Source organism: Choloepus didactylus, chromosome 7 (assembly GCF_015220235.1).
Source record: "Choloepus didactylus isolate mChoDid1 chromosome 7, mChoDid1.pri, whole genome shotgun sequence".
NCBI classification, from domain to species: Eukaryota; Metazoa; Chordata; class Mammalia; order Pilosa; family Megalonychidae; genus Choloepus; species Choloepus didactylus.
Window position 1 is genome coordinate 75,453,524 of NC_051313.1, and position 13,688 is coordinate 75,467,211.

The following is a 13,688-nucleotide window of genomic DNA, read 5'->3' on the forward strand; positions in this document are numbered from 1 at the left end:
CAAACTCCTGTAAACAGGGGAACTCCAAAGCAACTAACAAGTAAAAGCCAAGATACAACAGAAACCCAGAAAGACAGGGAAAACCAGATAAAATAGACTTTAAGTCAAAATAAGTTACAAAGGACAAGATGGTCACTATATATGGATAAAGGAATAATTCAACAAGAAGATGTAATAATTATAAATATATATGCACCTAAAAGTTGAGCCCCAAAATATATGAAGCAAATACTGACAAATTTGAAGGGAGAAATAGATGGCGCCGCATTAATAGTAGGAGATTTTAACATACCACTCTCAATAACGAATAGAACATCTGGTCATAAGATCAATAAGGAAATACAAGATTTGAATGATATTCTAAACCAACTAGACCTTACAGATATATATAGAACAATTTACTCAACAAAAATAGGATACATACTTTTCTCAAGTGCACATGGATCATTCTACATGATAGATCATGTTAGGTCACAAAAAAGACTCAGTAAATTTAAAAATATTTAAATCATACGAAGTATCTTTTCTGACCACAACAGTATGAAGCTAGAAATCAGAAACAGGAGAAACAGAAATTCACAAATATATGGAGATTAAAAACATGCTCTTAAATAACTAGTGGGTTAAAATTAGGAAACATCTTGAAGAGAAGGAAAATGAAAATACAACATATCAATACTTATGGAATGCAATGAAGGTAGTGCTGAGAGGGAAATTTATTGCTCTAATGTTTACATTAAAATAGAAGAAAGACTTCAAATAAGAGACCTAACCTCAAAACTGGAAGAACTAGAAAAAGAAGAACAAACTAAAACAAAGTGAGCAAAAGGAAGGAAATAACAAAGATTAGAGAGGAGATAATGAATGAAATAGAAAACAAACAACAAACAAAAACAAGAGAATCAACAAAACCGAAGTTGGGTTCTTTGAAAAGATCTATAAAATTGACAAACCTTTAGCTAGACTGACAATGACAAAAAGAGAGGTTACAAATAAAATCAGAAGTGAAAAGATGTTACTACTGACCCCAGTGAAATAAAAAGAACTATAAAAGATTAGGAACAACTATATGCCAATAAAATAGATAACCTAGAGGAAATGAACAAACTCTTATAAACACACGAATAACTTACACTGACTCTAGAACAAAGAGACAATTTCAACAGACCAATTACAAGTAAAGAGATTAAATTAGTAATCAAAAACGTCCCAACAAAGAAAAGTCCAGGACCAGATGGTTTCACAGGGGAATTCTACCAAATATTCCAAGAAGTCTTAACTCCAATTTTGCTCAGAATCTCCAAAAAAATTGAAGAGGAGGGAACACTCCCTAATTCATTCTACAAGACCAACATTACCCTCATACAAAAGCCAGATAAAATACCACAAGTAAATTACAAACTGATTTCCCTTATGAACATAGATGTAAGAATCCTCAACGAAATACTGGCAAACCAAATCCAACAGCATATTAAAAGAATTATACTCTATGATCGAGTGTGATATATCCCTAGTATGCAAGGTCATTTAATGTAAGAAAATCAGTTAATGTAACACACCATATTAAAACAAAGAAGGAAAAAATATATAATCACATCAATTGCAGAAAAGGTATTTGATAAAAACCCAACACCCTTTCATGACAAAAACAATTAGAACACTAGGATTGAAGGAAACTTCCTCAACATGATAAAGGGAATTTATGAAAAGCCTACAGTTAACATCCTACTTAATGGTGAAAGTCTGAAAGCTTTCCCTGTAAGGTCAGGAACAAGACAAGATGTCCACTGTCACTACTGTTATTCAACATTGTAGTGGAAATTCTTGCCAGAGAAATTAGGCAAGAAATAGAAATAAAATACATCCAAATTGGAAAGGAAGAAGTAAAACTTTCCTTATTTGAGTATGACATGATCCTATATACAGAAAATCTTGAAAAATTCACAACAAAACTCCTAGATCTAATAGACAAATTCAGCAAAGTGGTGGGGCAAAAGATCAACACCCCAAATCAGTAGTGTTTCTATACATAAGCAATGAACAATGAGAAGAAGAAATCATGGAAAAAATATCACTCCCAATAGCAACTAAAAGAAAATAAATATATAGATATAAATCTAACCAAGGATGTAAAGGACTTAACACAGAAAGCTACAAAACATTGCTAAAGCAAATCAAACAAGACCTAATTAAATGGCAGGAGAGTCTACCTTCATGGACTGGAAGACTAAATATTGTTATGATGGAAATACTACTCAAAGTAAGTTAAAGATTCAATGCAATCCCAATAAAAAATCCAACAACCTTCTTTGCAAAAATGGAAAAGCCAATCCTCAAATTTATACGGAAGGGCAGGAGGCCCCAAATAGCTAACACCATCTTAAAAAAGAAGGAAATTGGAGGACTCACATTTCCCAATCTTAAAATTTACTACAAAGCCACAGTAATCAAAGTACCATATTACCAAGACAAAGACACATACAGATGAATGAAATTGAACCGAGAGCTCAGAAATCAATCCTCATATTTATGCCCAACTGATTTTTGACAAGGGGGCAAACACCACTCAATTGGGAAAACACAGCCTCTTCAACAAATGGTGCTAGGGAAACTGCATCTTCATTTGCAAAACAAAAAGGAGGAGGACCCTACTTAACATCATATACAAAAATCAACTCAAAACTGATCAAAGACCTAAATATAAGAGGCAGAACTATCAAACTCCTAAAGCAAAATATAGAGAAGCATTATAGAGAAGCATCTTTAAGACCTTGTGTTCGGTGATGGCTTCTTAGACTTTATACCAAAGCACAAACAACAAAAGAAAACATAAATAAATGGGATATGCTAGGTTGAATCTGATATGTACCCCATAAAAAGACTATGTTATTTTAACCCACTCTTGTGGGGGCAGACCAATTGTGGGTAGGATCTTTTGATTAGATTGTTTCCATGGAGGTGTGACCATATCCATTCAAGGTAGGTCTTAATTAGTCACTGGAGTCCTCTATGAGAGTATAAAAGGCAGACACATTTTGAATTGAGCAGAGAGATGCTTAGAGAGAAAATGCCCAGAGACATTTTGGAGAAAGCCATTTTGAAACCGGAGCCCAGGAGCGAAGGACCAGCGGACATCGCCATGTGCCTTCCCATGACAGAGGAACCCTAGATGCCACTGGCCTTTCTTCAGTGAAGGAATCTTCTTGTTGATGCTTTAGTTTGGACACTTGCAAAGCCTTAGAACTGTAAATTTGTAACGTAATAAACTCCCTTTATAAAAGCCAATCCATTTCTGGTATACTGCATTTCCAGCAGCTTTAGCAAACCATAACATGGGACCTCATCAAAATTACAAACTTTTGTGACTCAAAGGACTTTGTCATGAAAATAAAATGCCAACCTACACAATGGGAGTTAATATTTGGAGACCACATATCCGATAAAGGTTTAATATCCAGAATATATAAAGAAGTCCTTCAACTTAACAAGAAGACAAACAACCCCATTATAAAATGAGCAATAAATTTGAATAGACATCTCTCCAAAGAAGATATACAATGGCCAGAAAATACATGAAAAGATGTTCAACATCATTAGCGAACCAGAGAAATGCAAATCAAAATGACAATGAGATACCATTTTACACCCATTAGAATGGCTGCTTAATTATGACTTTAGCATATGCCTTTTAACCAAGATTGCATCAAAAGTATAATACTCTAAAGTTTGGTTTCCGTGTCTACAAGCTATGAAAAACCAACTTAATGGAGCTACTGTGAAAATTAAATGAGAATATATAAATAAAAGTATTTCTATATCTGTCCTTGTTATTCTCTAAACAAATAAACTAATTCAATCAGCCTCATTTACTTTATGGCTTCCTGTTTTTAAACGCCAAGACCTCACCTTGTTTCCTCAGAGTCCAGGGTACACATCTGGTCAGTTAACACCCTAGTGCCTCTACCTTCTTTGTCCTCTGCTTTTTTTAATTCAAACCCATTTTAAGTCTCTTCTTTGGCATGAATTCTTTTCAGGGATTTACAGCTTACCTTATCATCCCATTTATTCCTGGAACTTCCACAACCCACATCATACAGTTTAACATGCCACCTTTTTTTTAGTTAGTGTATCTTATTTCTCTCTCAGAATGGATCTTTGGCTCCTTGAGATCACTGATGATGCTTTTTTTTTTTTTTTGGTATCAAACAGAACTTTTAAGAGGGTTTGGCACTTGGCAGTCAGCTGAAAAACTGGTAATTGACTACATGATGTACCATGTCATTTACTGAATTCAATTACATTAAAATGTAGAGTACTTGGTTAAAAGCTATTAAAATATGGTGTTTATAATATATTTTAATTATATTATACATATATGTATTTTAAATTTCTTACTCTTTTCCAAAACATTTCTACCTGTGTCTGGTTCCTTTATTTGTGCTTTTAATTCTACCATAGAAATGGCAAGAATATTAATGATTAACAAAATGAACACATAATAAACCAGTGTCAACTTTCAAATATAGGGGTACTTAAGTTCCCTTGACACATTTGTCAGCAGTGATACATAAAGACAGTACATATAAAAGGGCTTTAAAAATACCAATACTTATGTCCTACCCACAGAAGCCCCTATTTAATTGGATTGGCGTACAGTCTGTCAATGCCATATTTGTAAATTAGCCAAATGATTCTCTTGATTAGCTAGGGATGAGAACCACTGAGCTAGATGCTACACTGCATTCAGCATCCTCTCCAGTTTACTTCTGACTCACTGCAGTGCTTTAGAAACATGCTGCCTGGCTGGGGAGATCTAAGACCATTCATCTATGCACTGCTCTGCTGTCACTAATGGCATCTTTGGTACATATATACAAGTAAGGACAATAAGATGATTTTATTTTGAAAACTATTTTGTAAAATGCCTTTTTGTAATTTCAGTAGTCACATACATTAGAGATAAGCAATAACTGAAATATCAGCCTGGCAAGAAGAGGAAAGGAGAAGGGGAAAGAAAAGGAAAACCTACAGTTACGTTAACTGTAAATGAGAGCTGCAGTTTCAAATTGTAAATACCTGACTGATGGTTCCAAGATCATCAGCAAAACTGTTTACTTCTGAGAGAAGCAGAGATATAATAGACTTTCTTAAGAAGCCACAACTTCCCAGTGTTACCAGACTCTGAGAGATATAATGCTGCACCTGAAACTAAATATAAAAATGATTAGGTTTCTACTTTCTATCAAATCAGATCAACATTTATTTAGTGGGCATTTTCTATGACTTTGCTATTAATCTAAAGGTTGTACAGAATACAAAAACATGTTAAACATAATTCTAGGGTGGTCTCAAGCAAAATTGTAAAATAAATGGTGATCATATAGGTGATAAGATTTTCTATAGCAGTTAACATTTTGAAATGTATAACAGTTAATATTTTGAAAAGTTTTAGCTCACTATCGAGATGATATAATAGAGTGGGAGGAATAAGTTTGAAGATGTCTTTGTGGAGAGCTACTGGTGCACTGCAAGTCCCTCCTAAACAATGGAGGGAGACAGGTGGGAATTATTTTTCTATTTATTGCAAGTTAAAAAGGAAGAGCTTTAGAGGGTTACTTAAAATATGCATTACAGAACAGGAAAACTCAGGTCACAATTATGTCTGAGAAATCCAAAAGGCAAGAGTGTTAGCTAAAGTGGCTTATAAAAGAGAATATGGGTTGTGGTTTCCCAGGGATTCAGCTGTCTCTCAGAATTTGTCAGGCCAAAGTTGTTGACCACATGCCCAAGAGAGAAGGTGATAGTAGGGGGTCTATCAAGTCCTGCCATCTGGAGGGGTACACACACTGCGCTGAGAATTCAGAAGTATTCCTAGATTTCTAGGAGTGAAAAAGGGACTAGCCTGAATAGAGGTGCTTATGCCATCTAACCAGAGTGGGAAGGGAGGATGGTCAAAGAAATTACAAAGGTACACATGAATGAAGTTTAAAGCATTAATCCTTAGCAAATTATCAGGTCCACTGGACCCAATTTTAGTTTTTCTGAGTATTTAGTTTTAGTGTTTAGTTTTTCTAGTTTAGTTTTTTAGTATTTAGTTTTTCAAACTATTTATGGGGAGTGATATTTGATGATTTTTATTCTTTTCAAATAACAGAGAAAATTTTACCTGTTAAAAAATATAATAAGGCTTCAATCAAGATGGTTGAGTGAGAAGCTTAAGGGCTCTATCCCCCTCACAGAAGCTTTGAACAACCAGCAAGAACTGCCAGAAATTAACCAGAAAGACTGGTCAGCACAGGTCCCTGATCTGAGTTCCAGAAGGAACACAGCAACTCTCGTGCATATACCAGGAAAATGTGTGGTGGTGGCCTGAGGAACTGATCCAAAACACTCTTGACAGGCTTACTGTTCCAGAATTTGCCTACTGTACAGAAAGCACTTCACAGAGCTTTCCTGCAGGATGCTGTGAGAAAGCAGTCAAGTCATGGATGCCTAGGGCAAGGGGCTGCTGGTTATAGGGCATATCTTACAGTGCCTGGGACTATGAGGAAACTGTTAATGGGGGAATTCCTAGGGCCACATGCATATACCCAAAACAAGACACAGCATAGAAAGAATCATGATGGCCCCAACATTTTGGCCTGGAGCTATTCTCAAACTCACTGTATGAATAAGCTCTGAAAGAGAGCACTCAAAGAGGTTAATCTGCAAAGTCTGAGGAAGGTGTTTACTTTTTTTCCTTGTTTTTTCCTTTCTTCTTCTTCTTTTTTTTTTTCCTTTTTCTTTTTTTTTGTTTTTTTGTTTTTTTTTTTTTTGTTGTTGTTAGCTTCTAGCATGCAAGAAAAGCTCTGTCATAATACTAGTTGGATACAAGCTTAAGGAACAGATGTCTCAGAGACTAAATTATAGCAATAGCACCTTAATAAAATGCCAAAATGTTCAGGTTTAAACAAAAAATTATGAAACATACAAAGAAACAGGAAGTGGTGGCCCTGGCAAAGGAGAATATTAAAGTGTCAGAAACCATCGATGAGGAGACTCAGACCTGGGATATTCCAGACAAAGACATTTAAAAAATGCCCCTAAATATGCTCAAAGAGCTACAGGAAATTAGGAAAATGATTGATGAACACAACGAGGCAGTCAATAGAGAGATGGATATTATCAAAAGGAACCAAACAGAGCTGAAGACCACAGTAACAGAAATTAAAAATTCCCTGGAGGGATTAAACAGCCGATTGGAGTTGGCAGCAGAAAGAATCAGTGGATGTAAAGACAGGACAATTGAAATTATCCAGTCTGAGGATCAGAAAGAGGAAGGAATGAAGAAAAGTGAACATGGTCTGAGGAACTTGTGGGACACCATTAAGCACACCAATATACACATTACAGGAATATCAGAACAATAAGGAGGGAAAGAAGAAGAGAGAATACTCAATGTTTTAAAACTTCCCAAATTTAGCAAAATACATAAATAAACACATCCAAAAAGTTCAATGAACCAGGATAAACCTAAACAGATCCACACCGTGACATATGATAATTAAGTCATCAAAAAAGCCATCAAATGCCAAAGAGATGACATATTTAAAATGCTGAAGGCAAAAATTTGTCAACTGAAAATTCTACATATGGCAAAAACGGTCTTTAAAAAAATGAGGGGGAGATACAGACATTCCTAGATAAACAAAAGCTGTGGGAGTTTACCACTATACTGACCCTACAAAGGATGCTAGAGTTCTGTAGGTTGAAAGAAAAAGACAAAAGATTGAAGCTGCATGAAGAAATACAAATCTCCAGGAAGGGTGATGAAATGGGTAAGTTATAAATGCCAGGACTATTGCACTTTTGGGTTTGTACCTCCACTTTTTACTTTCTACAGGATTGTTAAAGGCAAATGCATAAAATGTGATGGCAAATCAGTGGTTTCTGGACACATTTTGTATAAACATGTAATTTGGGACAAGAATTACATAAAGGTGGGGGGACGGAGTAGGACAGGAACATAATTTGTATATGATATTGAAAGTATCAAAGCAAACAAGATCATTCAGGGTTTAGGAATGTTAAATTTAAACCTCATGTTAACTACAAAGAAAATATCAGATGTAAGCTCACAGAGGCAGAAAATAAGAGTACAGGTTGATAGGTGGGGGACAGAGGGAATGGGGAATTAATGCCTCTGTGTGTAGGGTTTCTGTTTGGGGTGATGGGAAAATTTTAGTCATGGGAGGTGGTGAGGGTACCTCAGCTTTGTGAATGTGATTAATCCCACTGAGTAGTATGGTTGGGCATGGTTGAGATAGGAAAGTTTATGTTGTATATATTTTCCCACAATAAAAAAAAAAGAGCAACTAAAGAGAATCATAATTAAATGCAATAGTGATCCTGGATAGTATCTAACAGTGGAGAAGAAAGGCTCTAAAGAACAATATTAAGATACATTTAAAAACCAGAATATAGACTAAACTGTATAGCAATGTTTAATTTCTTAAATTTGATCACTGTACTTAAGGTGGTTACATACGTGAATATCCTTGTTCTTAGGAAATTTATATGGCAGTGTTAAGTGTTCAGACTGATAAAAGACACAGACAAATAGAAAGATGGATAGATAGAATGATGTAGTAAATGTTTTAAATACTAAAATTGGTAGGTCTGGGTGTCTGGGGGAATAGGGATATGTTGGAGTTCTTTGTATGGGGTTTGTATTATATTTGTAAACTTTCTGTAAATTGAAAGTATTTCAAAAAGAAAAAGTTAAAAATATAGAATAAAACTCCGTCTGTCTTGTAATTCACATTTGGATCCAGTGGACTCTGTTATAAATCAAGGTACGTTATGGATGGGTGTCGGCAAACATTTTACGAAAAGGGTCAGAGAGTAAATATTTTAGGCTTTGTGGGCCATACAGTCTCTGTTGCAACCACCAACTGCTGTTTTAGTGCAAAAACGCCACAGACAATATGCACATGAATGAGCATGGCTATGTTCAAATAAAACCTAATATACAAAATCAGGGAACAGAACAGCTTTGGCAGAGAGGCCTTCAATCCCTTCATCATAGAATTTTAGTGATCTTATTTTTAGTATATCTTATTTCCCTTTTTCTAGTTCATTATCCTGGAATTAGCTCAACATTCAGCAATTTTTCCTAATTATGCTAAAATAAAAAGGACTAAATTAATTAGAAAATGAAAAATTAATGCAATCTCCTGGAAGGATGAGGTAGTAGTAAAGTAAATTATCATCTCACCTCATCCTTTCCTTATAGAATTGCCCAAAAGTATTACATTATCTTTCAAGAGAATATAAAATGAAACAGAAGACACCAAATTTGTAGTCTACTTTTAGCTTCCCTTTATCATATTGCAGGATTTTTCATTTTCTGTCTATAATAACAAAGAAGAGAATATTGACAGAGGAAGATGTTTCACAATTACTGACAATTCTGAAGATGAATGCTAGGAGACAGCATCATTTTGATGAAATTGGTGAAACTGATCTCATAATTGAAATACCATAAAATGAGTCTTCATCCTAGATATATTTTCTCAAACTCAACAATTTATGAGTAAATGATGTATCTGTAAGGACAAAAAGGTTTTATGGTATTCTTATCCAGGTAAATAAGAGGACTTCATCACATAATATTTTTCAATAAGAATCTGGAGCATCCTGTTTTTCTAAAATTATTCTTTCATCTTTTATGCTTTTTTTTTTTGCACTTGGTACTGTTGATAATTGGATAAATGTGCTGAAGGCAGGCAAATATATAAAAGTATTAGAAGTAAATAAATGGTGTAGAAAAATTCATTGAATTAATTATTAAAATTTCTGCTTACAAACCTAAAAATGAAAATGTTTTATGATTATGGAGAAGGAAAAGAGCCACCCTCCCATCAACAAAATTATGTATAGTATTATAAGTATAAGGAAGAAGAATTGAAAGAAAAGATAAGCTAGAACCTGTTAGATATATATTTAAAATCTGATATCAGCATACAGAAAATGGATGGATCCTGTATCACAGTTGAGCAGCAGTGAATTGCATTCAGAAGACACTACCCACTTCAGATATATGTATTCCAGGAAAATATGGAATAAAAATTTCATTTATTATTCTTTATTCATAATAAAGTTTTAATAACATTGATTTTCATTTATCTTCTGTACATTATCCATAAAATGACTTAAAACATAAAAAAGAAAAAACATGAAAAAGGGTCCATTAAACCCAGATGGTCATGACTATCTTTCCTAGTATACTGAGCATTAAAACCTTCCACGCCCAGATAAGGCAGATGGTAAATCAATAGCACAGTATCACATATGTAAGAACATTGCTGCTCCCCGTATTTCTCCTCTTTCTTCCAGGATCCAACCCTAAAGAGGTCAAAAACTATAATTAGCAAGCTGGGGAGGGAAGAGAAGACCAAGGTAGAGAAAGCAAAAGATAGACTACATCCTCTTCCCTATTTGTAGTCTTTTTTTCTGTAGCAGGATGGGGAAAACCTCAACCTTAAATTAAATAAATTTTTGTTATTTATTCCTGGACTAGACATTTCAAATTACTAGAATGAGTCTGTTTGTACTAAGAGTAATGGGAAAAGTTGTGGGATTCTGAGTTTTCATCCAGAGGCTGAAAAAGTACTCATCATTAAATAAATTTAAAAGGACAGTGGGAAACAAACCATGTCTAATAGTTATTAGTAGAAAGGCCATTTGAATATTAATCCAATTAAGTGTGACTAGCTCATAGCCGGTAGAGAAGAGGCTTCAAGGAATATACCAAAACACAGAAAGTCATCTACTTTGCACCTGCTCTATTTGAATTTAAAATCATATTGAGAAGATACTGCTAGTACATATGAAATGTTGAATGGAAATGATAAATTATGCCATGTTGCAAGAGGAATTGCCACGTATATGAACTTTAGGATGAATGCTTGAAATAGGTATTTATAAAATTCTGTGAACTTTGGTATAAAAATTTATCAAGTTGATATTTTAATAACATTTAATTTTAAAAGTCAGTCATTCAAAATGAAGTTGAACAGATTAGACTTCAAAAGAAATCTTCATTATAAATCTGGACATGCATAACTAGCTCTTAAAAGTATTATGTATCACCTTAACGACAAGGCTATACATATATACACAAGTTATTACCACAGGAAATCAGTTATTTATCATTGTTTCTTAATAATGCAACTGGTTGAAATTCACACCTTTTATAACTCTCCAATACTACTTATATTTCAGATTTTTACAACATGTTTGTATCTGAAAGAACATTTACCTTTTTATCTGAACTCTAAAGGGCTTTTCTTTAGTATTTACCAATGCTTTAATTGTTTACTTAGCTCCTTTTTCAATATTTCATTCTTTAGGTGATACTTTAAAGCAACAAAAAAGGATAACAGTAAAATAAAAGGGGCCTTGCATAGTGGAAAGGAAAGTTTCCATGCTCTGGAGCCCAACACTGCCTGTGTTCAAATCCCAGCTCCACTACTTAGTAGCTTGTACAAGCAACGTATTTAACCTTTTATGCCTCAGCTTCCTCATCTGCACAAAAGTGATAGTAATAGCACCCATTTCATAGAGTTTTGAGAATATTAAATTAGACAGCAAAAATGCTTACCATACAGCCAGGCATCAGTAAGTACTCATTAAGTATTCAATATTTTATATTATAATTCTAAATTATAATAATATTTAAGGTTAGATGGTATAAATTCAGTTCACTTAAATACTAGGAAATAAGTCTTTACTTTTCTACAGTTTAAAAATCCTATTTAAGAACACTAGTGCAAAGAAAATTTCATCATACAAGTTCTTCCAGGTTATAGCTATAAACTATTATTGTCTCCCCAACATGACTGAAGCTTATCCAGAGCAAAGATTAAGTACATAACCACTGACATGCTTTAATAAATGGGGTTTATTAGGGTATGAATTTATAGTCCTAAAGCCATAAAAGTGCCCAAACTAAGGCATCAATAAGAGGATACCTTCACTGGAGAAAGGCCAATGGCATCCAGAACACTTCTGTTAGCAAGAAAGCATGTGGCTGGCATCTGCTTATCCTTTGCTCCTGGCTTCTGGTTTCAAAATGGCTTTCTCCAAAATGTCTCTCTCTGGGCTTCCCTTTGTTTCCCTGGACCTGAGACAATCTGCAGTGGGTGTGGGAAGGGGTATCCTCCACCCCAGATTCCGAGACGTTAGTCCAGACTGCTCCCGTCTTATCTGCAGCTGTTCTCGGGCTGCTTTTATTTTTTTTTTAAAAGTCCAATCCACCGTTTCCCCCCAATGCAGCGTGGCCGAGGGATTCAGCCTACTCACTCACTCATTTCAGAATGCAGACTCCTGGTTTCACCAAATGCACGTTCCCTGTGGCTTTAGCAGAACTTGTCCAGCTGGTGCTACTTTGGAAGTGGTGTTCTGGGTCCTTTCTGGTTTTTTATCTAGTGTTTTCCACAGAGGTGTTTTTTCCTCTTTCTCACCTAGTTGCCATCTTAGGTTCCTCTCCAATAATTTTCTCTAGGCAGGTTCTTAATCAAAGCAGAAGTATAAGCTTCTGTGGTGGCCCTGTGGTTTAAGGAGTCCCTTCTGTTAATCTGACCTTCCCATAGACCTTGATCTATATGTTCACCTGGGGTTTTTGCAGAACTCAGTGCCCCATTAAAGTCTTGAAATATACAGGGGTGGAAATCCCTACCACATACCCAATTAAATTGCCTCTTTGACTTATGCAGAAGATTGAAGGATCCTGGAGAGTCATAATGAATTATCATAAACTTATTTAAGTGGTATCTCCAACTACATAGTGCTACTGTTCCAGATTCGTTCCTCTCCTGCAGGGATCAATACAGTCCTTGAGATCTGTTAGGTAGATTTTGATCTGGGAAATTTTTTCACTATCCCAATAAGCAGACAAAAAAAAAAAAAAAAAAAGGCAATTTGCATTCACCTAGCAGACAGCAATATGCTTTTTCTGTGCTGTTTAATACAATGTCAACTTGTTAGCTCTGTACCATTATTTAGTTCACAGTGTTCCTGATTATCTCATTGTTCCACAGGATATCATGATAGTCTACTACACTGATGATATCATACTGATGTAACAGGTATTTTTAATGCCCTTGTATATGTATGGTAGAGAGTGGGAGAAAATCCAGAATTCAGGGGCCTGATACATTTGTGAGGTTTCTTGGCCTGAAGCATATTAGAATATCCCCTCCAAAGTGAAAAACAATTTGTTTTAGCAAATATTTCCTACCACTGAAAAAAAGATATGCTTGAAGGATCTTTGTAGCTGTTTGAGGCAGCATACATCCTTCTGACCCTACAAGAGACTGAATTCCTTACTATCATGGGACACCAAGTGATTATATTCCCAGAACTTCCTATTTGAACTGAGGTATAGACATCAATATTCAATCATCAAATAGTTGTACCTTATACAAAATTAGGATCAAACAGGAACTAAAAGCAGAACTGTCACTTAGATGGTACTTAATATTCAATAGTAGGAAATTTCTGGTCTAAATCAGTGACGAATATATGCTGCTCTTTCTCCCATAACCATAAAACATGAGTTCAAGAACCCAGGGTTTGTGACAGTAAGATTGGGAACTCTCAATATTATACTCAAGGATTCATTAGCAAAATGTCCTTCCCATTAT

The 13,688-nt window shown here is 34.9% G+C and overlaps 1 protein-coding gene across 4 annotated transcripts in view; it reads right to left on the reverse strand.

The window, feature by feature from the left end:
- The window catches only part of MEI4 (meiotic double-stranded break formation protein 4), a 613,415-nt gene that overhangs the window by 136,355 nt on the left and 463,372 nt on the right, over positions 1-13,688 (reverse strand). For all 4 annotated transcript variants that reach the window (XM_037843991.1, XM_037843990.1, XM_037843988.1 and 1 more), the window contains exon 4: positions 5,077-5,208. In XM_037843991.1, the coding sequence (XP_037699919.1) occupies positions 5,077-5,208 (132 nt within the window). The remainder of the gene's footprint in view (positions 1-5,076; positions 5,209-13,688) is intronic.